A 26,543-nucleotide genomic window follows, 5' to 3' on the forward strand; every position below is an offset into this window, starting at 1 on the left:
GAGCTAGAACAACATCATTCCCCCACCCAGGAATCAGTTGCTGCAACTGATAGACATCAGTGTGAACACCCATGAAATGCTCACCCTGCCACTGTCAGGCCATTAGTGGTTTACCCTCCCCAGTGCATGGAGAGCAAGGCACAGAGGGATGTGAGTGCAACCACATTGTGGTGCTTTTAAATTCAGCACTGCACCCTCCTAGGTAAGAACCTGCTTTATGAGCACCTCAGCCTATGGCACAGTGACATCAGTGTCCCAAAGCCACTGTAAATTGAGACTGGCATCTCAGCTGAGTGTGCCCTGCAGTTCTGTGGCGTCTTTGCAGGTATCTCAGTCCAGAGGCAGATTTTGAAAACAGCATTGATTTGTGAAGAGACTCTCAGCCATGAATTTGTAAACAACAGCTGGTTCAGGTTTACCAGCTGAAACACTATTTTGCAGCAAGAGTCTAACCTAAGAAAATAGAAAAACCCCACACTGTTCATGAAAAAGGCAGATCCCTAATTTAACTTGTTTTCTAATTACAAGATGCAAAACAAAGGGGGGAAAATACAATTATGAGTTGTGTCCAGTTCTGGGCCACTCAGTTTAGGAAGGATATTGAGGTGCTGGAGAGTGTCCAAAGAAGGGCAATGAGGCTGGGGAAGGGTCTGGAGCACAAGTCCTGTGAGGAGCGACTGAGAGAGCTGGGGATGTTTAGCCTGGAGAAGAGGAGGCTCAGGGGAGACTTTATGGCTCTCTACAACTACCTGAAAGGAGGTTGTAGCCAGGTGTGGGTTGGGCTCTTCTCACAGGCAACCAGCAGTAGGACAAGAGGATGACACAGTCTTAAGCCGTGCCAGGGGAGATTTAGGTTTGACATTAGGAAAAATTTCTTCACAGAAAGAGTGATTGGGCATTGGAACGGGCTGCCCAGGGAGGTGGTGGAGTCATCATCCCTGGAGGTGTCTAAGGAAAAACTGGACATGTCAGTCAGTGCCATGGTCTGGTTGACACAGTGGTGTTTGGTCAAAGGTTGGACTCAACGATCTCAGAGATCTTTTCCAACCCAATTGATTCTGTGATTCTGTGATTCGCATTCAGATGTGCATCGTGCAGATAAAGCAGAAGCATCTTTGAAGCAGTGATTGACTTGAAAACCACTCAACAATTGCACAGTAAGGCGATCTTCAGCTTTAATGTACTTTAGCACAGAAAATAAAAATGTGGGTTATGAAAACAATTCAATCATGAGGCATCCGTACTTATAGGAAGTGAAATACAACCATTTGTGTCCTGCCATCTGTGCCAAGCCTATTGATAAACCTCCCCTGACAGGATGAAATACCACTCCTGTAAAGGCATCCTTAACCTAATATGCCTCTACAGCATTGGGATGGACTGGGTTTGAAAAACAGCCTCTTATAATACACAGATGAATTTAGCACTTAAGAAGATTAATGGATTCATAAATAGCCTGGAAATCCAAACTCATTGAATTTAGTTCACGGAACAGGTCAAATAGGCATTTATCAAACCATCTGGTTTTTTTTTTCCCCTTGGGAAACTGTGGTTGAGCTACAGAAAGCTGAGGAGCCATTGCAACAGGGAAGGTTTGGTTTTTCCTGAACTCAGGTTTCCTCTGGAAATCTCCAGTGCTAGTTAGAAAGAAGTAGCTCTTTCTGGACAGAGCACTGCAGACCAAACAAGGATGCCTCAAGGCACATGTCTTGAAGCTGCTGGAGATGCCACCTTTTTGCTGGAAAAATGTGCAGGCAAAAAGGCAGCTTCCCTAGTTCATGCAGCAGCTGCTCCAGAGATTGAGGAGGTCACGACCATTTTGCACAGGAGCTGATGTTGCCTTTCCTCAGAGCTGTTTTTCCTGTGGACTGTGAGACCTTCTGTGGGGTTATTGGGTGCCAGTGATGTTTGATCCTAAGGGCATTAACTCTCCCTCACAGCTGGCCTGGCCTGGCCAGCGTGGACAGACCTGACCCAAGGCACCTTTGCTGAAGGGTTGAGCCTCTTTGAAAAAGTTCATTTATTTCCCCAGTTATCCCAGGCAATCACAGATGTAAGAGGGCACAGGAGCAACTAGCAAAAGGTTTTTGTGCATGAATTTGTAGATTACCCACCATTTTTCAGCTGTTCTATGCCCAAAGTCCATCCTGTGTGTGCCTGAGGGAAGGAGCAGAGGCAAGAGCAGCTCATCTCAGTCGGCTTTAGCCAACGTGGTGTCCATACTGAATCACAACCTCAGCAAAGCATGAGCCAGGGCAGCTCCCACTCCACTGCTGCCACTCCAGCACCCTCAGGGCAGGGGAGGAAGCCACATTCATGTTCAATTCCTTGGGAAAGGGAAGGTGTGGGGGGAAAAGGGGGCTATGGAAAATATTTTGATAGTTTCTTAAAATTAATTTCCATTTTTATTCCTCCTTCATGACATTTTAGCACTAATAAAGGGTTGTATATATTGCATCATATCATATGAACATGTACATCATAGTATGATAAGCCATGTATAATGATTTAATATTGTTAAAAATCACAGACATGTATTTCTATATAGTCACTTATATTTCAGTGTTTCAGCTTAACACAAATGCAAGTGTGGTCAGGCTCCAAGTGAAAGTATTTATGCTGCAATAAACAGCTTGCCATTTGCTTTAGACCATGAAAGGACATTCATATGCACCCATTTGAGTAGCCTACAAAAAAACCCACCGGAGTTATTCAAGGATCTCAAAAAAAAAAAAGAGAAGTCAAGCAGTTAATTTATTTTTGTGAGCAAAATATCAAATTATTTTATTAATGTGCTTTGATACATAAAACATTATAATTCTTTCTGGTCATATTAGCAGCTTTCACTGAAGATTTCAAAGATAAAACATGTAAGACGCCATATAAAAGAAAATGACAGCATGGTTGGTTAGTATGGCGTAATGTGATACAGTATGTGGTACACATTAGTGGTGGACATATAAAATATTTAGTAGAGCCTGGTTGCATTTGTCATCACCGTGCTTTGCCCCTGCTGCCATGCCATGAAATAATCTACAAGTAAAAACAGTGTATTCCTTGTAACCATATATTAATTGAATAAAATTAAATACATTGAAATGACACTAATAAGTATGTTGTTAAGTAGCTTTGCCTCAGAGAAGAATATTTTGACAAACATGGGTCCATCTGGTTCTCCTGCATCTGTGCCAGGATAGCAGAGGGAGAATGGATCAAAATCCTGTCGAGGTACAGGGAACATCACAAGTCTCTCTAGGCAAAACTCAACCTTGCTGCTACTCGTCTTCCACAGAGCTCTGTGAGTATCCAGGAGGCTCTGAGACACCCAAAGGGCAGGTCTCTTACCCAGAGTGGGACCAGCCTTGAACTAGATCCCACCAGCTCCCGGGGGAATCTGGAGCCAGATCCAACCAACCCAGCCTGGAAGAGTTTGGAGCCAGTTATGTATCATAGGCCCACAGTACAAACTTCTCCCTAATGACTAAGTAGGTGCAAGGACTAAACGCTTAAGCAGGACCCATGGTCGGTCCAGACAGCCCTTGGACTATTTGCACTGCAAAACAATCACTGTAAAAAGTGCTGGGAGGTAAAAAGAAGAGGAGTCGGCCTCGATACTCTTTTCCCCCACACCAGAAGAAACCCCTTCAGTCTGTCCATCCAGCTGCGTGGTGTTACTGTAGACTTCGGTGGCGTTTGACACCTCTTCGGGAAGGCCCATCTGGAGCAAGAGTTTGGAGATAAGGCTGTTGAACTTGCTCTCTGTGGTAGACCAAGGCTCTTCACTTGGGGTCGGACCCTCAGACGTGATGTTTAGCTCCACCGGGTCGAGACAGTAACCTTCTGGCGACCTCTCGTAGAGCACGTCCGTCAGGTCAATCCCAGCTACTGAGGAGGGGGAGGCACAAGGAATATCCCTGACAAGCCTGTAATTCTCCATCCACTCCTTGAGCCACTCGATGCGGCAGTCGCACTCCCAGGGGTTGCGGAACAGGTACAGCCGCCCGAGGAAATACACCGGCTCGAAGACAGAGAAGGGCAGGGTCGTCAGGTTGTTGCTGTTCAAGTGCAACGAGACCAGGCTGGTGAGGTTCTCAAAAGCCCCTTCCTCAATGTAGCTGATCCTGTTGCGGTCCAGGTAGAGGATCTCCAGCTCCCCCAGGTCCCTGAACCAGGTGTTGGAAACATTCCTGAGAAAATTCCCCCCCAAGTTGAGCATCTTCAGGCGCCTCAGGCCATCAAAGGAGTTTTCTGGAAGCTCGCTGATCAAATTGTCATTCAGGTACAGGTACTCCATCTTCTGACAGGTCTGAAAGGCTCGCTCGTGAATGACATTTATCTTGTTGTCCTGCAGATTCAGGTACTTCAGCTTGCTTAGGCCCTGCAGGGAGTTGTAGGCCACTGCTTCGATCCTGTTTCTCTCCAGGTAAACGTGGGTCAGGTTTTCCATGCCCCTGATGGCACCTGGGATCCTTCGGAAGTTGTTCTGGAAGCAGAAGAGCTCCTGCAGAGCAGGCAGCTCGATGAAGATCCTGTCTGGGATGTTGAAAAGGTTGCAGTCCGCCAGGTCCAGCCTCACCAGCCGTCTGAGGGCGGTGAAAGTCCGCGTGTGGAGATAGCGGATGTACTCGTTGTGGGCCATCTTCAGCTCGGTCAGGCTGGGCAGCCCCTTGAAAGCCCCCGGGGTGATGAAGGAGATGTTGTTGTGGTTGAGCGACAGGGATTTGAGGGAAGGCAAGGTCCCGAAGGCCCTCTCGGAGAGGAACTTGATGCTGTTTTTGTCCAGGTTGATAGAAGAGGCTTCACAAGGGAACTCGCTGGGGATCTGCCCCAGGCCGGCGCGGTCGCAGAGGACGGAGCAGCTCCGCTCCTGGGTGCACACGCAGTTGGGAGGGCAGGACCGGACACAGGCCCAAACCCCGTGGACATGAGGGATCCAAAGGATCACTGCCGGGCAGGAACATGCCACGCCCACAGAGGTGTGGCAGGAGAGAGTAGGGATGCACTATTAGCAAATGTATTAGTCACCACAGGAAAAACAAATTATGCTGTCGTTGCCTCCCTTCTAGCCAGGCTAATTGCCACCCGTACTCCAGTGCTGAGCAACGAGCTCTTGTGAAGGATTCCTAACAGTCTTCTATGGGGGTTTTTAAACCCACTGAGAATATATGTCATCTAGAACATCATCTCTGATTAACTGCTCTCTCCCCAAGAGGGAGCCCACCTAGACTTTAGTATTTCTTAGTGTCTCTGCAGCTGGTATCTCTGCAGGCTGATGGGGACATGGTTTGGCCAGGCAGAAGGTACAGATTTTTTAGCCAGGGAGCAAGCAGAGACGTTTTGAAGGCCAGCATCTATGGATTATAGCAGTATTTCTGTGTGGGGAAGAGGGGAGGGCAGTGTATGCTGAGTCAGGTAGTGAGCAGGGGAGATCAGCTGATTTCCTGGGATATGTCAAATTCATGATTGTTGCTGCTTTCCTTTGTTCATTCAACGTAACCTTTCTCCACCAGAGCCAGTGCAGCACTGGAAGGGGAACTATCAGCTCTGAAGGATGTAGTACAGTGTTTAAAAACACATTCCCAGTGTGTAATGTTAAAACAGCATGACTAAAAACAAATTAAGAGATATTGTTCAACTGCTTGCTTCATGATCTCATCATAGATGAAATACTCTGCACCTCCAGTACAGTTTTTACTGTTTTGCCAATTCTCAAGAGAGTCATCATAGTGCCTTATGTTTGATGGGAGCAGCCACTTTGTCCTTTATAAGCCTGACATGAGAGGTGTGTGGCTGTTGTTTCTTTTCAGGTTAGTCCCATGCAGGTGGGTGTACAACGAGGAAGAGAAGAAAGCTCTTGGGGAGAAATCAGAGAAGAACAAAAGGAATAGGAGACATGAACCTCCATAAACGGGCTCTTTTTGTGGGGAAAAAACATCCAGTCAACAAAACATCTGCAAAATGAATTATTTTTTTTTTTATGTAAAATGGTTTTTACCTCTGAAAGAGGGGAAATTTAGGTTAGATATATGGAAGAAATTCTTTACTCTGAGGATGGTGATGCACTGGCACAGGGTGCCCAGAGAAGTTGTGGATGCCCTACCCCTAGAAATGTTCAAGGTCAGGTTGGATGAGGCATTGAGCAACCTGGTCTAGTGGAAGGTGTCTCTGCCCATGGCAGAGGGGTTGGAACTGGATGATTTTTAAGGTCCATTCCAACACAAGCCATTCTCTGATTCTATGAAAATAAACTCATTAGAGAAGAAGAACTGAAGGCAGAGCCCGTTTTGTAATTAATCTCCCCGGCATATCCTACCTGCTACTCAACAAAATGAGCAGCCACACCAGAGAACTGCATGTAGTCACTAGCAGGAAATGGTGCCATTGCTCCTGACCGGTTTTTCTGCTGCAGTTTATTGACTCCCACATAAGCATAATTCTTTTTTTTTCTTTTTTTTCCCCTAAAAAAAACCCATAAGATACCAACAGCCACCTTTATTACAGCGCTGCTGGGATCATGGTGCTGCTGCTGTTGTGGTCATGTCTGTCCCCCAGGGCCAAGGGACAGGCTTTCCTCTCCACTCCTGCTGAGTGTCTGGACAGGGAAGCTCCCAGCAGTTTGCAGCACAGCGATTGCCCACTGCAGCTGTATTCCCAATGGGCATTTTTATTAAGACAGGCTTGTGAGGTGATATGCCAGGAAGCATCAGCTTCAGCAAGCGTCAAGCTTTTATTTTAGCAGTCCCTGAGGCTTTAATGTACAGAACAAATGACAATTCAAGCTGCAATTTCTCTGCCTTTCCTCCACTCTTTTTAAAGGCAACATGCACGGGACTGTATTTAGGAGTTTACACTGCCTGTGGCTTCTGCAAGCAGGAGACTTGCAAAAACATTTCTTGGGCAGGTCCCCACTGAAGGGCATCAATCCAGGAACTGCCCAGATGGTTCTGTTCAAACCATCCTGGTCATTGCATGTGGAAGAGGGATTTAGATACACGGAGAGAGCATCCCAGAAGGACTTTAGCTGTGGTCTCTTCATCAAAATTCAGGTCCCATCATGCCTGGCCACGCTATCGTGACTGGAGAATTAGCAAAACAGCATCACTTCAAGGATAAATGATAGTGAAGGACTGTGAGAGGTGGAAAGGATTTCAGACAGGTTGTCATTTTGTTTGTTTGTTTGTCTGCTCTCCTCCTTTTTCCCCAGCCCTTATCTAACAGCCACAGCTAAAGGAAAGTCTCCTTCAGACAGGGCCCTGGGAGGACAGCAGATGAGGAGCCCAAGGACAAGAGGGGGGAGAATACACTGGGCTCAGATTGCTCTTTCTTTGTTCAGCCTGCCCAGGGGCTGCCTAGTTCCCTACCCTTTGCACCAGCCCACCCCAGTGCCTGCCAACAGGGGCATATGTTGTTTTTGTCAGGCAGTTACATAAACTGAGGGCCAGACAGATTAAGGATTTGCCTGTTCCCAAATGTCTGACTGCAGGTGGCTGTCTGGAAAACGATGGATGTAAGTGTTGCTGCTGGTATGAGAGCCTTGTATGGGCTCAGGGTGACATCCAGAGGGGCATATGTGCATAGGCTGTCCTATAGGTGAGAGTGTCCTGAGCAAGTTCAATGCTTAAAACCAGCTGCCCCAAGCTCAGTCACATCTCTGGCCTTCAGAGCACACCTGTATCCACTGCTTTGTGCACTGTGTGCAGGGTAGGAACAAGTCTGCTGATAACCAAATCCCCTCCTTCCCCTCCCTGCTTCTTCTCTAATCACTCGGTTAAGGAAATATTTGTACCCAAGTCATATCCAGCCTGTTTTCCTTACACATAAGTGTCAAATCTGGGTCTTCTGGAAGTGGCATTTCACAGCAGACTGCCAAGATCCCTGTTTATAAGTGTAACTCCCTGTTTATAAGTGTTGCATTGTGCAGGACATGAAAACAAGCATTTTCTCCCATGAGAAAATATCCCCCCAGCAATAGGAGCTCAGAGATGCCCCTCAGCACCTCAGCCTTTGTGGCAATTTCTCCCTCTTTCTCTTGCAAGGGAAGCTGGAAAACACTCTCCACCTGAACCCCAGTAAACCCTCAGGAGAGCTGTTGCTCAGAGCACAGATTAGCTCTCCCCTGATCTCTGACCAATACAGCCTTAAACATTCCCACCTTTCCCACCTTACTCCTTCCCCAAAAAGGTTGTTCTTTACTTTTAATGCTGTGTTCACAGACGGGGCAGTGGCTGGAAGATGCCTCCAACTCATTGACACAGAGGGTGCTCAAATGAAATGCGTGTTTTCGAAAAACAGTGAAATATAGCAGTAAGGTCAAAAATATTTGTGACATTAAGGAATAAACAAAATTCCTCAGGGATGATCTCTTTTGCTTTTTTAAATACTACAGTAATTCAGTATTTGGAAGAAACAAAAAAAAGTGTTGCAGAGTTTTAAGAAGGGTAAAGAGACAATGATTGCAATGATTGAGTATTTAACTACCACCTTTCCAAATGATCTGTCTAATCCACTACTGGGTAATGTAGAATAAGAGTATACTCACCATTTAAAATGATGGCAAACATTACCTTGATTATTCCCTAGTGGCATTTCAGGTCTGGCAAGCAAACATGAGGGATCTAAAAGCACACGGGAAGAACACAGACAGGTTTCATCCTCTGTCATTTCCCTGTATCATTTGTCCACAAAATGATCTATGTTTAGAAAGGAAGATGAAGAACAAAAGCTCTTCTCTCACACACTTCCAAAATGAAGAAGTCCCCAACACCTTTCTGGTGAGTATCTTTCTTCCACCACTGACCTTCTCAGGGAATCCTGCAGCTTTCTGCCACTGCTTTTCGGGAGCTCATCCACATCCTTCCCACCAGCCGTGCCAAGGTCAGGTTCCTATTATCTGATGTGGGGAAAGGTCACCAACAGTAACAGGCTGGCTGCCTCCCCAGGAAATAGGTGGTGGTAGAGGAGCGTAACCAGCTTAGGATCAAATAGTTGAAACTAAAATTCCCAACAGAAATCATCCGGATGCGTTGCTTACCTGGCCAGGCAGTGGCTGTGTCCTCCCTCCTGCTCATGAGGCTGCCATTAGCCATGCGAGTCAGCCCCTGAAAAGTTGGCATTTTTTTCCCACAAGCTATCATTTAATGGCAGGAAAATCCTCTGTATCAGAGGAGGATTAGCGGAGATGGAAGAATGTGTCTGTCCTCTAAAGCTCCCAGAGCAAAACAGGGATTGCACACAAACCAAACTGATGCTTTCTCCCTTCTGCCAACCTGCTCTCCCCCCACCATAAAAAAAAAAAAATATACAGTCCAGAATTGGGCTGCTGCCACTCAAACAGCACTGCTGAAAGTCATAACTCCACTCTCCATTATGTAAGGGCAGAAGAGGTGGGAGGGTGCAGCCTAAATGGAATTAAATCTGGGGGCAAGCACAGGCTTATGGCTTCCCTTCGTTGAGCTCTCCAAGCAGACAGAGCTTGGGACTCTCCCCATGCGCATTTTCCCAGCTCCAGCATGGCTCCCACACTGCTAAAAGGATGCCAGTGTGCTTTGCTGTGCTGGGAATTGCTCCTGAAGAAGGACAACCACACTGGGAGAAGGGTCAGCAAACCCTTTCTGGAGCTTGCATGGTGTATATAACACCCTTATAATAACAAACTCTTCCCTGTCTATGAGTGTGTTTTGCTTGTGATGCTGCAGCTAGTGCGTGGAAATCATAAGGACAGCTTCTGTACATGGTGATGTTTTAGCATTCAGGATGTGATTTGGTTTATAAAGCCTTTTCTGACAGAATGATGATGGTTTCTTCGGAGAGTGGGGGCTGAATAAGTGAGTTATCTCAGCCTCCCATGCCTTAGGTAATTGCATTCACCATGTCAGAGGGAAAAATAGCTCTACTCTTTATTTCTAAGTGAATTATTCTGCTTTTTTTTTTTCCCCAGGAAATGGAATACCTGATGAATTTATGCTTGATACAACAGGAAAGATTCAGCTGGGAACCAGCCTGCTGCTGCTCGGCTCTTCCTGCAAATTAAAGCACCCAGATACACCAGGTTTATTTTAGTTTGGCTTTCCCTCAGTCTCAAGGAATCTGGCTGGCACCTCCGGAAATTTGTGTCTGTCTCAACAGCATGAGCAGGCTGGTTGTGGGGGCAGCCTGGAGGGGAGGGGATGACCCAAATAGCACTGTTTTTAGCTGAAGGATACCTTTTCCCACCCCCCTGCTGTAACAACCCCCACAGCTTTGCACCTCGGTGCTTTGCACTGTGCTGTTTTGCAGAGGAGGAAAGAGATTTGCAAAAGCCACAGACGGGCACGTTGCAGCCTCTGCCACGGAGCTGAAGCTGCTGGAGACTTTGTGGGGACAGAAGTGGCACTGTCTGGGTGCTCACTAGTGACGGGGCAGCTGATGGTTCCCCTGAAACTCCCGGTTCCCATGGGAACACCAGGAAGCCTCAACCCACCTGATCACAGAAAGCAGATCACCGGCCTTTCAGCCATGGAAAAAACAAGGGGGAGGAGGAGAAAGTGCTGTTCTCTGCTTTTCCTTCCCCAGCATTTACAAGAGCCCTTACAGCGGTACCGGAAATCATGTCTCCTCCCAGGTGCACACATGCTGTCTGCAAGGTGGGAGGCAGTGGGCAGGGTCTTGGGTACAATTTGTTGTGTGATCAGTTGGCAGCTCCCCAGGGATTAGACCTGCAGCTCGGTTTGCACGGCAACACTAAATCAGAAACCAGGAGGGGCTGATCTGCACCAAGGCACCACATTTCTGCTGAGATTTTGGGGCTCCCCTGTGCCTCGCTGTGAGCAACTCAGCAGTTACTTTTGGGGTTGTGGGTGTCTACTGTACAATAGGTGCCCGCTGTAGAATCAGCAGCCATGGTGCTGTTAGCAGTGCTGCTGAAACCAACTGCTGCAAGGAAGGCTGGCAGGGAACATCCTGCTGCAGCAGCCTCACCATAGACCTGCACATTTGTTAACTCCTGCAGGAGCTTCTGACAGCAGCTCTGCCATCAGCATCCATCCCACATACACAGCTCAGTGACTGCAGCTGGCCTGGCAATCCAGCCCAGTCCCACTCCAGACTCTTCTACTGTGGCTGGAAGTAAAACAGCAGAAACAGCCCGTGTCCTGCCCCACCATGAGCCCCACCCACCCACAGCCTCACCAGCAAACCTGTGTTGCACACCTGGAACTCCTGCCTGGCCAGCAGCAGCAGCCCCAAGGCTCACAGCAGTGTATTTCTGTGTGTCATCCATGAGCAGGAGCCTCACTCACCTCCAGACCTCAGCACAGAGATGGTATGAACATCTCAGCACATGCCCTGGGGGGAGGCTGGGGAGCTGGGAATGGGAGGCACACCGAGACCACAGTTTCTAGGAAAGTTTCCCACGGTCAGGGAGCATCACCCTGAGAGCAGCTTCAGCAGGTGCACTGCAGGTGCACCAAGCCAGACACCCAGTGGCTCCTGTGAACTTCTGGCAACTTCTGATTCATTTCCTCATAACCTTTGGTCCTGAAAGGGCATGATAATGCAAGAAAGAGGCCAGAAAAGGAGAAGTTTCATGTCATCTTAGGTAGAAAACCTTAAACACCAAAGGGTACATAAAGGAGACCAGCATTTATCCTTAAAAGAACTAAATTTGGGCTTTAAACCACACCTCAGCATTTTTCAGAGCATGACTCATGGCTGGTTAATGCTGAGGGTTGAGCACACTAGAGATGCTCAGTGCTGGGAAGCTGCTGTGGCTGCCAGGCTGGAAGTAGACTTGGAAGCTGCAGCCCTTGCTACTGCAGCTCTGTGCTGTTAAATTTTTTGCCACTAAGGGCTCTTCCTCATGGTCTGCCCTTTTTAATCTCTAGGAACTCGGAGATGCCAGAGGTCAACAGAGCAGTGCATCTGAGACCAGAAAGCAGCAGAGCTCTGCTGCCACTAAAAAAAAAAACCCAACACATTTATATCTGATCTTCCACCAAAAAAACTTGAAGAATTCAGTCCTGATTGGAGGAGCCTGCTCTGCTCCAGTAGTGTGTGCTGTGGGGACATAAACCTTGGCACAGCTTCACCAGCTGGCAGTAAAGAAAAGCCTGTCTTGCAGGACAAGCCTGTGCAGACTTGACTCGAGATTGCTTCTAACAACCCATTTCTTCATGGCCAGGGGCATTCCATGTGACAGTGACTTAAGGATATATATGTAGCTCCTATCTCTGATACACATTGATATGATTTAAAATGATCTCTGGGGGCTGTTTCTTGTAGTGGTTCCACTTCAGATTAAAACATTTGCTTCATTTTCAAAGGCTGGCTAAGAACAGCTGGTGGGACTCATCTCCCCTAACTGAAAGTGAGAGGTCTCATCTTGTCTACTTTAGCCACCCACCTGTGGGCACCATCATGGCCTTCAGCAGGGCCCATTTTCACTGACAGGATGACAAAACAGCTGAGGGTGTTCAGCTTTGGGGACACCTCCACACCATTACACACCAGTGCTGGGTTAGACAGAACCCAGGCACTGCATGTCCAGATCCTTCCAGCCAAGCACTGCCCTCTTCACAGCAGTGAAGAGGTAGAGTTGCTTGCCTAACTCCAGTGGCTGAACATCTTCAGTCCCCTGTTTTTAGTCTCTGATAGCTGCTTGCATGTGTGGGACCAGTGCTGGGGGATGAGGTCCCTGCACCACAGAGCGCCCGAGCCCCTCCGCCTGCCCCAGGCTTTGGTTTCCTGAGCTTCTGTAACAGCACTCGCAGCTTGGTGCACACTTCCCCTCTTCTCACAGCCACAGCTGTGCTGCACAGCTGAGCCTTTCCTGTGCACGTAATCACTGGGGTGACCTTTGAAGAAGCTGCCTCAGCGTTTCTTCACGGGGCTCCTGTTGTCAGCTCTGCCCCGTGGGACCAGACTGCACTCGGGGTGGTCACACAACTGCTGCGCTCACGGCTCCGGATGGTGCAGGTTTGGGGCCAGGAGGTAGCCTCTGTGGTGGGATTACTGTGCGCTGAGCAGACAGGATGAACCAGTGTGGCCGTGCTGGGGTTTGCAGCTGCAGCACAGACCGCGCCGCCACCAGAAATAGTGCTTGGTACACGTGTGATGTTGATGATTACAGGAGACGCAGAAGCTGAGGAGCCAACCAGGACTTCAGGAGCAAGGATTAAAGAGCCTTTCCCTTGCTCAGAAGAGAGGACAGCTTCTCTTCTGCAGGCAGGGGTTTCATTTTTGTTTGGACTGAGGCCACCAAACTTGGCTCAGGCACAAAGGTCCAGAGCCCTGAGGGCACCTGTAGGTGTTATATAGGGGCTCTCCTGCAAGGCCTTCCCCCATCCCTACCCAAACGGGGTCCCATTTCATCCCAGGACCATCAGTTCTTGCCCAGTATGGGTACTGCAGGTCACAGGATGTTGCTGACCCTCTCCCTGTGTCACAGCCCCCTCACAGCCCGCCCAGCCCCCTCAGGCTGCTGTGCGGTGTCCTCGTTGGGCTGCCTTCTGCCAGTCCCATGCCAGCTGCAGAAGATCCATGCCACCTCAAGACACCCCTTGGATAGAAGGGTGTTGTGCCCCTCACAATGTCCTCCCCCCTATCCTCAGCAAGGAGGGCCTCCATTTCACAACAGCAGCTGCCCCGCTTTCCCTCCCACCCGAGCCGTGTCCCCCAGTGCTGCAGGCACATACACACTCATGGGCTGCCCTCACAGAGCTGGTCTGAGTGGGAACAGTTTCCTGTCCATGGACTGAGAGCACAGGCAGTGCTGGGCACATCAGGATGTCCAAACCCAGCCCAGGGGCACAGCAGCCCGGCAGTGCCTCGTGGCAGGGCTCAGCTGGCTGCAGGCTGCCCACAGAAGTAACCCTGGGGGACTCTTCACCACCTGGTCCATGGAAGGAGGAAGCGGGGATGAGACAAGTCAGCCAGCAGCAGCACTTGGCAAGAAACAGCTGCCAAAAAGCTGCTTACCCACGTGAAGGGTAAGGAAGTGAAGCTAAAAAAACAGCAGAAAGAGTCAAGCTGGGCACCAAATCTGAAGGCCCAGCCCAGCTGCTGCCCGGTGGCCAAGCCCTGCGGCAGGAGCTGGGGCCCAGGAGCCTGCAGCTGCAGCACGAGCATCTTCTGCAAGGGAACAGCACACTCTAGGGTAGGCAGCCTGAAGCAGATGCAATGCACAGCAAACCTTGGGTTAGTGTGTTCATCTGTCAGCCCAAACCTCTGCCAGTTGCCCAGTTAGACCCACCCCATGCAGACCCCACACACAGGCAACAGGAAGCCAGGGGGATGGAATGGAGCTCCATCAAGAACAAATCCTTCAGCTGCCTGGCAGTTGGAGTGGGACACAGACCCTCTCCAAGTCTGCCCAGGCCACTGGCTTTTACATCAGTTCACCAGGTCTCTCCCAGCCCATCCTGTGGAAGTGGTTTCATGTCCCCCTCATGCCAATCAAACAGTAACACTTCCAGCAAGAAAGAAGCAGTGTGGGCTGCTCTGCAGTGAGGGGCTGAGCATTTGCCATGGAAGCAAGTTCCTGCTTCCCACTGCAGTACATGTGTATGGATGCAGTGCTGAAAAACAACACCATTTGGATTACCAGGTAACTCCTCACAATACCCAGAGCAGCCCTGGGGAAGGAGATGGAAGCTGGGCTCAGATCTGTATTAACTAAAGCTGAAGAAGAACTTGAATCTACATCTCCTACATCCGCTCTGTGACTCTTGGCTTTGACTAAAACTGGCCAGCCACGCTCAAGCTTCTCTGTACAGGGAAAAACCGCTGCTGGTGAAGCCTGAGCAGGGGATGCAGCATCTGTGTTTCTGTGCAGGGTGAGGGAAGCCCTGCCCTCACTCCAGCCCCTGAGCAGCCCTCAGCTCAGTGAGCTGCACAGGATCACCTCGTGCCCGGCGTGTGTCCGAGCAGGCGGCTGCTGCTCACATGTCACACCAGCAGACAGGGAAAGTCAAGGCTGGCAGCACCTGTACCAGTCAGCCTGCCCTCCCTACTGAAGCCAAGGGTGCCAGTGGTGTGGGCATGCACAGCCAGGCAGCCCTGGGAGGGTTTGGGCTCATTACACTTTCACCAGCAGCTGGGGAGCTGCTCTGCCACAGCCTTTCAGCATCTGTGAGGTCATTTCTATCCTGAATACAGAGCTGCTTGTCTCCTGCTGAAGTCCTCATGCCATGCTTTCCACAAGGCAGTGGCTTCCTGCAGTTCCTTGTTATCTAATGGGAATGCTGCACAGTACACCCAGGAAGGCAAGGACATGTGGCAGTGAGCTCCACTTAATTTCCCCTTGGTGGCTGGTGAGTCCATTCATCCTAATAAATCTGCCTCCACAGCCACGTCTGGGCAATGCCCAATGAACTTACACACAGCACTGTAAACACCTCTTGAAACAGCCTATCTGCACTAAACACACAACAGCCCATACATTGTCCAGGCCAACAGCCCTCCCAGGGCTCATGAGACAGGTTATTCACCTCCTGGTGATTCATCTCTCCCACCTCCATGACAGGAGCAGTGCCACCTTCTCTCTCCTATATAGTGTCAACATTTGGGGCAGGTTCATCACTTACCTGTCTCTGCTCAGCTCAGACATTTCTATCAAGAGGCTGCTCTGTAGCCAGGTCAGATACTTGGGGAGAATGAACCAGAAGCCCGGGAACTCTTGGATGAAGGGATCTGGGGAGCTACAGCTGTGCTGCAATGTGATTTTCACTCCATCTGTCATGGTACTTTCCCCTACCTGACTAACACTTCTGAATGCCAAATAACAAGGAGAACTCCAACATGCCAACCAGCCATAATGACCTGGTAATAGGTCTAAAATAGAATCTGTTGTCTGTCAGAGTTGCTGGCAGGCAGGAAAGGAGCAAAGCATCAAGTCAGGAATAAACTTCAATACCATAATAATAAGTACATTATACCAAAGGTTAGACCAACATACAATTACAGATGATCTGGAAGATTTCTTAAGTGAACTTATCATGCCTTACTGAGTATGCAATGGCCATGCATTCCGTGAGTAATCAAGCCCAGATCAGGTAAAAAACTGGAATGAAAATATAGCAAGAGAATTCATGAAAAACTGCTCATTGTGCTTGAGTCCTCTGGGTACTGCAATACAAAGAGCCACACACACACCTTTCAGCCATGCCCCCTCCTAGCAAAGGGAAGGGGCATAAGGAAATCTCCACAGCTCCTCCCCACAGTTGTATGAGGAAAAGCTCCCCACAGGGTGGCGAATGTGTTGGGCCACTAAGAAAGGATGTCACAGATAAAGGACAAAGAAACTCAGGGAGTCCAAACATGGTGCACTTGAAACTCTGGTGAGAAAACACGGCATTGCTCCAGGGCACCCCAGAGGGGAGATGGAGCAGTCACTGGGATCAGGAGCTGCCCTGGGAGCAACCAGTGCAGCCATCAGCAGACATCTGTCACACTGCTCTCCCCAGGCTTCCACCAAGCCCATCTGCAAGGGGTTTAGGTTCTCCAGCTCCAGTAATGTAGCTATTCACAAATCCCCCACCTGACATATGCAGAGTTTTTACATGGGTCTAAGATGATTAAAGCTAGCAGAGCCTGGGGGTGGGAGGGGAGCAGCCACTGCAGGAGTTAAGCTCAGATTTACACCCACATATTCTGCTTCCTACTCATTCCCTGCCTGTGATCTTATGGGCTGCTGACATCTCCTCCTCCGTGCCAACCCTGGGCGTCACCAAAAAAAGTCCCTGTGGCATGACATGGCAAAGACAGCAAATCCCCCACACTGGGGATATTTATGGATCACAGAAGTACAGCACTTCTGCTCATCCAAAAGGCTTTGTTTCCTGCCAGCTGCAGAAGACCTCGACACCTGGGGGAGAAGGGATTCAACACCTTTTTCTGAGACATTGAATTGACGGTGGCAGAGGAGGCAGCTCTTGGATAGGATCGGCACTGAGTCCTAAGCCTAGTAACTGGCAATGGGAAGAGAAAGCTCCACTCCTGCCAGCTTGACAGCAGCAGCACTGCAGCCTGCTCATCCCTTAACCGTTTCTAGGTTGCATCCAGGGATGCTGTGCAGGTTGAGTCAGATTCACAGGAGCCCGCAGACAGGTGAAAAGCTGTGCCACAACAGCTGGGCTTTAGCAACAAGTGCGTTGCAACACACTGCTGGAGGTACTGTGCCTGATTCGAGTTATAATAGAGAGAAGAGAGTATCTGCCCTCCTTCTATGGTGGGAAACAGAAAATAAACAAGGAGGCAAACAATGTGTATGAGGCAGGGGCAGGGAGATGCTGCAGAAGCACACTGATGAAGCCGAGCTGTGGGAAATGAGACGGAGGGCTAGATGTTCAGCATTAAAAAAAAATCACACCAGGGCTCTGCAAGATACCACAGCCCTCAAAAAAACCTGCCTTCTACCCAGAATTTCTCACTATGGTTATTATTTCCCTTTGATTTCAGCAGCTGTTTCACACTTCTCCTCTGAGACTTACCAGGTTGTGCAAGGGAGACACATTTTGGTACATGAGGGTGTGGGAGGTGGAAGGAGCAGCATGACAGGTCATGAAGGGCAGCAATCCTGGGGCATCCAAAACATATCCTCTCCCTCCTTGGCACACTCTGAGTTCACAGCAGCCACTCAGGTGCACTTGGTGACAGCCCATCCATAGTCTCTCTCTTTCCTATCAGAGCAATGGGCTCACCACTGTAACAAAAATGCTAACCTTAGATGGGGAAGCCTCCCTGCTTGAGGCTGCAAGTGGTGCCATTTAAAACTTGCAAAGAAAGAGCAGACTATGGAAGCAGTGAATAAAAGCACCAAGATGGGACACACTTGGATTATTATTTGGGGTAGATGCTAAGTGGGTGCCTTGACAGAACATCCTATCAGGTCCCAGGGACCCTTCCAGTGCTGCAAGTTGGCTGCATGTTGCCTGAGGGCTGAAAGGCTACAGCCTCATCTCAGGATGCAGAAAAGAGGAGGACACACAGGTCCCTTACAACTGGACAGGCAGTTGCATCTGCAGGGGAATGGGATGAGCAGCCAGGGCAGTAACACAATACAGTGAGGTTAGCTTGTGCCAGCAAAGCCCAGATCTGGACACACCTTGTCTGAGACCCACCCCTGGAGCTCTGGGGCTGTGCCCGGCAGGAGCACCTGTGTTTAAGTGGCTCCATTCGCACTTGAGTGACCTAAACAGGATTAGGTGTTCACCTGGGGTTGTCAGCAGTTTAAATACCCTCAAGGCTCTGGGCCTGAATGTTTGATCCACCGAAGACAGAAGTGGTTTGGGAGATGTGGGGCTTAGGCAGCAGCTGAGGGAGATCGGAACATTATATTTATTCAAGCATGGAACGTGCCTTCCTTTCCATACAGAAATCTGTTTGCCTTTCCTCCATCATGCCTGTGCAGGACCTACCAGCCCAGTCCAAAAACGTTCCGTCAGGTGTCGCTGGGGCACTGCTCACACACCTAATTCCGTGCGGGAAGCCCCAGCCCCAGCGCGCTCCCTGAGCTCCATCCCACGCCAGCCTGAACTGAGCATTTGCCACCACTCCCCTGGGAGTGTGCAGGGACAAACTGTGCTCCGCAGCAACATCACCCACGGTTCATACACCAGCAGGTTTTTCAGTGCTCCCCTGACAAACAGCAGCCCCGAGCTCCCTGCTTTCCACTGCACGGAGAGAGCCAAACCCACACCACCCTCTCCCTAAAGAAGTGCCCCACCAACAGAAGCAACGGGCCGGCACGGATCAAAAGGGGACTATCCCCCCCTCCTGTTGAAACCATGACACTGTGCAGCGAAATGAATACATAATGCCAGCGGCTTCTGTCTGGCAGGAACGCAGAGTGAAAGAGGAGATGGGATTTGCAAACATTTCCGGGAGGGGGGGTGAAAGCATCGCCTTCTGTTTCCTGGACAGCTTCTGCATTTTGCATTGAGCAAATCTGTAGATAAAATACAGCAGCAGCCTCAGGAGCAGAGACCAGACCCCAAGATAATTCCCTCATCCACTGTGAAAGCCCTCACAGGCAGCTCTCGCCACCACAGCCCCTCTCCAGGCCACTGCCCCTGGCCCCGTGCCCGACAAACACTCAGGCAGATAAAAAAATCAAGGCTCAGTGACTTTGGGCACCAGCGCAGCAGAAGCTGCAAAGGTCACAGTTTGGCACTGTAATTAATTTTGGAGTGGGTTTTTTATCTTTCATGCAAAGTCCACAGCAGAAATGGGGAAGGAACCATCTCTCCAGGAGGTCCTATGGGCATTGTCAGACCCCTGCCTGTCTTTTCACACTTGAAAGGGGAAATGGAAACATTAATAGAAACCCAAATCAAAAGACTTGGGTGCCTGCTTTCGATCAAATCTGACATAAGGCAAGAAAGCTTAACTAGGGCCTAGAAAAGCACTAATTATCAAATGGAAAATTAACAGGTAACTTGTCTCTAATGTGAGCTAATCATTTCTAGGGGAGGAAATAATTAAATGGGGGAATTAAATCACCAAGAATTTGCAGAGTGACCATTTCTGTTGGGATTCAGTTAATGAGCTATCTGATAATCATGTCGGCTTCATTTTCTTCTCCTCTGGACACCAGAGGAGAGAGAGAGAGCAGATTACTGCATTGCTCCCCTCCAGGCTGCAGCACCTTGCTGAGCCTCAGCCTTCTGCCTTGCCAAAACATGAGCGATGAAAAGCAAAAGCCAAAAGTAGACCACTGGTAAAACGCAGCTGTTAAAAAAAAAAAGTTAAAAAGAAAAATTAGTAGGTGAGAGGGAAGGAAGTTTGCTTTACAGAAGTGGCTCACAGGGTCATGGCACACCCTGGTGCCTGAGCTCGGTGTCAAACAGGTGACACAGTGAACTAGAGGCAAAGTCCAGTGCCTGCGATGTGCAGGAAAGAGGGGGGTAAAAGGTGATTGCCCCTCTTTCAGGAACAAAAAAACCCCTCATTTTGCTTTGGATTTCAACTATGCCCAAGCTGTCACTCGGTCCCAAGCAATGAGTGGGAGGTTGAGGCTCCTCCATGGCCGTCAATAGAAGCCAACCCACACAGTACCACCAACATGCTCTGGGCTGGGTGAGGGTACACAACCTCATTTCTGTCCAATTAGCCAGAGCAGTGCTTATGTCAGCATCATACTTCTATGACAGCTCTGTGCCAGCTGCAGGAAGAGAAATGATCTCCAGCCTTGCAGAAGTGCAGAGCCACATGGGCAGACACCACCTGATCTCTCACAAAGCCTGCCAGCACGAAAATAACTTCTCAGAAACACTCAACCAATACTGGATCAGCACTTTGCATCACAAGGCTGCAGCGCTTGTGATCCAGCCTCCAAAGCCCTAAATTTGGATTTGCTTGTATTTGCTGCATCTTCAGACCAATGCCTGAGCTCACCTACTTTCAGTTCTGCCAACTCCTTAGGGCATTATGTGCCAAATTCTCTAACCACCCTCCTGGATGGAAAAACACAAGTATTTACACTTCAGGGCAGGGACTAATTTGTGGCACCTATAATGGGTTAGGCTCTGCAAGCAAAATAATGTGGTCAGATCCAGGTGGAACTGAGGGGGGCAGTTACATTATCCACGTCATACACAGGCTGTGTTTTTCCACATGTGAACAGGGGTCAAAGGAGGGAAACTGAAAGCTTAGGGCCCTCTCCAGAAATGGAATTCACTATTGCTGATCTGTAAAATGATTCTCCAAGTGCTTTGATTTTCCCTGATACTGCATATACTTGCTGCAGTAACACAAACTGATAGCTCTGAGACACCTTGAAGTTTATGCCTGAATGACAATAATACTAATAATGAAGCAAAACATGAAAGCTGTCAGTGTCTGTTAGCAAGTTCACATTACAGGACAAAATATTCTCTCCTGGAACATGCTGGGTCTTATGCAGATTCAACTTTTCTGGGTGACGCAAATGCTGTAAAAACAACTCTGAGTCATAGAATAAAATCACATAATTCCCCAAAGCCAAATAAGGACAGAACTCAGCCCACACAGCTCTGACTTCCCATTTTCCTGGTATTTACAATTTTGTTTATCTTCCCTTCTAAAAAAAAAAAAAAATCTTGATCCCCCCAAGCCCACAGTTGGTGTAAATACTGGCATTGTAAAAAATAAAGTCACGTCCCAGCATCTGCAAGGCCTATAGTGTAAAGCCTGTTATGTGCTCTCTGGGACTAGCTTTGCTAATTGATATGAAGTCTTTATGAGGAACCTGGAAGGCACTCTCTCAGGCTGTCTGTAGTCTTATTTTGATAAATTTTTCACCAGGAGTTCATTTACAGCCCATTAGAGCCAGGCTTGGGTGTTTTATGAATGTAATACAGCAGCACGCAAAGAGCACTTAATGTCTTAAGTCTTTAGAATGCTTTTTAATTTTGTAACACAACTGAATTGTTTCACCACCAGATTTCCCATACACCAAAGCAGGCAAGGCCTTATGCAAACAGCCTTGCAGTATGTAAATAAAGCTTTCAGACTTGATCTGTGGGTGGTATAAAACATCATCACTCTGCTCCTTGTCATATTGCATCAGCAGCTGCTGAGCTTTTCACTTTGAAACCTTAAGGACGTTTTATTAATAGGGTGGGAGGAGTTCTATGTAATAAACAGGATGTGATGTATTTGCAGTACCTGCAAGCATATTGCTTTATTTATTTTCCTTCTCCCTGGCTTGACAGCACCCGCATGAGCTGAGTGACTGTGCTGGAAATACTGGTTGCAATGTTCACATGGCAATGCACCATAACCTTGATCAGCAAGTGAGACCCTTTTGTCTGCTTTCCAGCCCTCTTCAGGGTCCAGTTGGGAAAGCACAGTGACATACCCCTGGCTCTACATTTTGGAAAGCATAACTCTGCTCAAGAGTGTGAGAATGCAGCAGCTCTTTTGCCATTGTTTGCACAGTGCTGCTGCCTGATGATTGACACACCCGACATAACCAGTGCCTGCCTAAGATACACACACACTCCTGGGCACTTGAAGCCATTAACACAGCAAAGCCAAGACATACTCAAAGTGTGGGACTCGTAAATCAGAAAGAACAAACTGTGCCGTGACCTACCAGGGCTTTCACTCATCCCTCGGCCGCGGCGCCGCAGCTCCAGCCAGACAAGCCATGCTTGCACAGCTGCACCCCTTGTCAGCTTTCTGTTTGGTTATCCCTCCTTCTCCTCCCTGCTCTTAAGTCTTCCAAGTTACCACTAGTAACCGAATATATTTACTGAATAGAACCAAGGTCTCCGAGAGCAGAAGAGATCTCGTGCACATTTGACATTTTTGTGTTGAACAGTAACATTTATGTATTTGAGGCATGTTTTTCCACTGCTGTTTTTTTCAGACACAGTAAATTCAATGTGGTTTTAATGCTGTTTTTTTCCCGAAAGCAGATCTCTAACAGAAGCTTTATCATCAGCACGTCACTCGAGGAAAAGCAAAAGTGGTGATTTATTCAGCCCCTTTAAAACTCCTGTATCATTAAATCCGGTGTAGCTCAAATGTTTGAGAACTCTTGAGAAGAAAATATATCTCTATTAAAGCTCCAAGACTCTTGTCTTTTTGATTAAGGAAAAGCAATTCAATACTTCTGAGACCTCCCACGCCATATTCTTAAGAAGGAAGGCAGGAAACAGTCTATCTGACATTCCCCGTTTGGGGAGGAATAGAAATACTTCAGAGTTCCTTTATCTGTCATAAGCCTGCTAAAAAGAAATGATTGAGGTTTTTAACTTCCTTGCCAGCTTTAATCCATTGATAAGCCTGGAAAACTCAGTGCTTTCACCTGGGACTTACATGAAAGGACGAGTGAAAGTTGCAGAAAAGCATCTCTTAAGAAGAGAAAAGGCATCATTATTACCCAGTTATTACCCAGCCATCCTGGCACAGCATCTGTAGTGCTGTGTATGAGCTTAAGGGGAGTCACAGCAGTGACTCCACTTGGACAAATGATACATGTAATTGGCGGTGCAGTGCTGCCTATTGTAACCACCAGGCAGCTCACAGAAATTCCTCCAAATACTGTTATTCATCTGCCTAACTTGTACTGTCATAAATACACTACCATGGGGTTTGTTGTAAGTGCTGGCCTTTCTTTTCCATCAAAGGGAATTTCATATATTGAAATTTGATCAAACAAGCTGCACAGCAAATTGGCAACAAGCCTTTCAGCCCAAATATTTGATTCTTTACCTGTGAATAGACACCATGATCAAATGTGAGGTTTACAGCCCAGGCAGGTTACTGGAGCATTCTGCCCCTTTAAAGCTAGACATAGATGTGTCCTATTTTAGCCCTGCACACAGAAAAGTGCAGTGTAAACACCAATACATTTCCAGGCTGCCGATGGATTTCACATCCTTTGCTTTTTGTCTTTCATCTCCTGGAGAAAGCTGCACCTCCATGTCTCAGCTACGACAGACAAGGGGTGATGTGCCCGCAAACCACCGAGGCTGGAGCTGTCAGCACCACTGGTGTCACACCAGTGCTGACTGTCATTCTGCAGAGGGCACTGGTGACTCCCCCAGTCAGTCACTGGACCATGGTCTGTACAGTTTCACAGCTGTCACGCTGAATATTTTAAACAACTGGGTTTTGCCAAGTCAGAACACATTCACAAACTGAGAGATCATCTCAGGACAAAGCCTGTCCAGGAAAAAGCCTGTATTTTGGCACTGCAGCTTGGAGCAAGGGACTGCCACAGCTGGAGTCTGTTTATGGAGGAGGTTTAAAACACAGCCTTAACTAATCTCTGAATTTCCTAAAGCCAAACATAAAACACTGCTTGTTTATTCCCCCAGACAGTAATTTCATCAGATAGTCTGTAACATCCGACTACACTTTGCCAACCACACTCTCACAGCTCACAGGTGATAACTTTGGGGAGAGCAGAAATAAAACAGACCTAAGAGACCACCATGAAGCTCCTCCCTAAGAAGATCTCGTTAGCATCACTCTGTATGAATTACAGAGTTAAAGTTCCCTGCTCTCATGAGTAATCACATGGATTTGCATGGCCATTCAGATAAGATGCTACTCTGCTATTTGCTCCATAAATATGGAGCAAAAGGCTGCAGAACATACAGATGGGATCTGTGCTCCTGCACAGGTTTGTTATCCCGTGAATCCATTGTGAGAGTTGGCTGGCATGTACGCAGCCACACTGTGACACCCTCCAGAGGGACAATCCCAGAGAGGTTTGCCCAGAGAGGCTGTGGACTTCCCATCCCTGGAGGTGTTCAAGACCAGCCTGGAGGGGGCTCTGAGCAACCTGCTCTAGTGGAAGGTGTCCTTGCACATGGCAGGGGGTTTGGAGCTAGATAATCCTTAAGGTCCCTTCCAACACTAACCATTCTATGGTCCCACTTGGGAAAAGGAAGTAAATAATGGAAAGAAGACATATCCCATGACTGATAAGGTGGGATGAGGTATAAAAAGATGGTCAAGAGTTTAGACAAGGGGAGAGACACTGAAAAAAATAGGAGAAAATTGATCAACAGCAGAGTCAGGAGATACTGAGCTCTCAGCTAGATGAAGAGGCACTAGGATAAATTAAAGATTAATGTTAGAACTTGAGGCATAAATTAATCTCACCATTGGCTATACTGGGAATTGAATTAATTTCTCATCACATGAAAGGGGCTTCAGCACCGTCTGGGATTTTTAGCATTTCCCACTAAAGGACAGTTGTTTTACATTATTTAAATCAGCTAGGAGAAGCCTGGCTCCTCCCTAGCCTGGTTTACTGGCACTTCACCATGCAAACATGCATCCTGTGCCAGTTGGGCTGAGGAGACTTAAAGCAACATGGGATGGAATTGTTCTGACAGTAACGCACTCTATTCTTGCCCATCAACAATCACCCTGCTAAAAGCCTGACAGCCTTCTCTACTGCACTGCAATCACTATTTCCTTACTTACTTACTTACTTACTCCCTAGCTGCTTCTTTTCCCGTTTGATCTGGAAAAACCTGGACATGTTTCTTTCCTGCCTGTTCCTTTATTAACACTGTAATATTATCCTACAGGTAAGGTTCCCAGAGTATTTCAAAATGTGCTCTGAAAGTCACTGGTGACACAACACACAAGAACCACAGAAATCAAACCCATCTGCCACCTTCATTTTAGCTGGACCAAGCTGCTTTGCTTGGTCTCCCGTGCCCAGCACTATTCCAGGCCAGCACTCCAAGGACCTCTCTGTGATACCAGTGGAATCATAATGGGAACTCTCTGCTGGGAGAAAAGCAAGTATAACCTGCTCCAGACCTATTTCTGAGGGCAGTACCACAGGTTAAATTAAGCTGGGTGGGAGGTGTCACCCCAGAGCCACAAGCCTTCCCTTGCCTCCTGATGCAAGGGAACACAAATTTGATATTCAGGAGGGACAACAGGAATGAAGGGTAACACCAGCCACCCCCAAGTTAAATGGCTAAACCCTCCCCCCCCATATTGAGAAGGAAACTGAGACATTTCTGTAGCAAGAGAGGGTCGATTGACTGATATGTTCAAAAGGAAAATGTGATATGCACCTTGTGAGCAGGGAAGGGACTCTGGGAAGCTCTGCATGGAAAGCCTGGGAAAGACTCTCATCCACTTCAGTCTCAGTATTTTTCTCACTTCGGTTCTTGCCAGCATGAACTGATCCAGGACATTTTCTCTACCCACAGAGCTGATCAGGCACATCCTCCTGCCAGCCTGCAAGCGTCAGCAGCCAGCTTGCACCAGCACCAACACACACAGCTGCCATCCCTCCTTCCTCCCCCACATCCAGTGTCTCCGCCGTTCCCAGCCAGCCCCTCAGCACACGGATCGGGACACAGACTGTGATCTGTCCCGTGACTTTAAAGCAGGAAGATCCAAAGCTTTGATCTCATTCCCACTTTGATTTTGACATTGAAGGGCAAAGCCTGTGCCAGAGATTTACTGCAGCAAGGCTGAGCTGCCTTTTCCCCAGCTGGGGGGGACTCCCTACAAGCCTCATTTACAGCAGCAAGAACCACTGTGACCACCTGCTGCCTCCAAGGCTTGAGAAAGACCTTCAACTAAGCCTCATGAAGCAGCAAGGAAAAGACCATCTCCATCTGCCCACCAGGAACACCAAATCAGAAGTGGTGAGAGCTGCTGAACATCAAAGAATCACAGAATGGTTTGGGTTGGAAGGGGTCTTAAAGATCATCCAGTTCCACCCCCCTGCCACAGGCAGGGGCACTTTCCCCTAGACCAGGTTGCTCAGAGCCCCAACCAATGGCCTTGACACTTCCAGGGATGGGTCATCCACAGCTTCCCTGGGCAACCTGTGCCAGTGCCTCACCTTCCTCCCAATTAGCAGGAAACTTTCCTTTCAAGAAAACAGCAGTGAAGGTAAGCCAAGAACCAGGATGCTTTGGAACTACTGGCTCAGCTGTCTCTTCTGAGCTTGGAAAAGCGCTTTATAAGAGCATTAAACAAAACGATGCACCACAAGTGTTGGCCTCAGCAAAACCAGCCCTGCACAGTTCACAAAAGGAGACAAATTAACCAGGTGCATGAAAGGTCCACTTTTGCTCTCAAAAATCCAACAG

General features: G+C 48.3%; 1 protein-coding gene across 1 annotated transcript; it reads right to left on the reverse strand.

Moving 5' to 3' along the window:
- Positions 1 to 2,841: 2,841 nt before the first annotated feature.
- Positions 2,842 to 25,578, reverse strand: NYX (nyctalopin). Its single transcript, XM_017810895.1, has 4 exons — positions 25,512 to 25,578; positions 8,798 to 8,890; positions 8,540 to 8,615; positions 2,842 to 4,944 (listed from the first exon to the last, which is right to left on the reverse strand). Exons 3-4 carry the CDS (start codon positions 8,559 to 8,561, stop codon positions 3,545 to 3,547), a joined length of 1,422 nt encoding a protein of 473 aa, XP_017666384.1. The 5' UTR covers positions 8,562 to 8,615; positions 8,798 to 8,890; positions 25,512 to 25,578; the 3' UTR covers positions 2,842 to 3,544.
- Between the last annotated feature and the right edge of the window lie 965 nt (positions 25,579 to 26,543).

Source organism: Lepidothrix coronata, unplaced genomic scaffold (assembly GCF_001604755.1).
Source record: "Lepidothrix coronata isolate B3197 unplaced genomic scaffold, Lepidothrix_coronata-1.0 Scaffold30, whole genome shotgun sequence".
In the NCBI taxonomy this organism is placed as follows: Eukaryota; Metazoa; Chordata; class Aves; order Passeriformes; family Pipridae; genus Lepidothrix; species Lepidothrix coronata.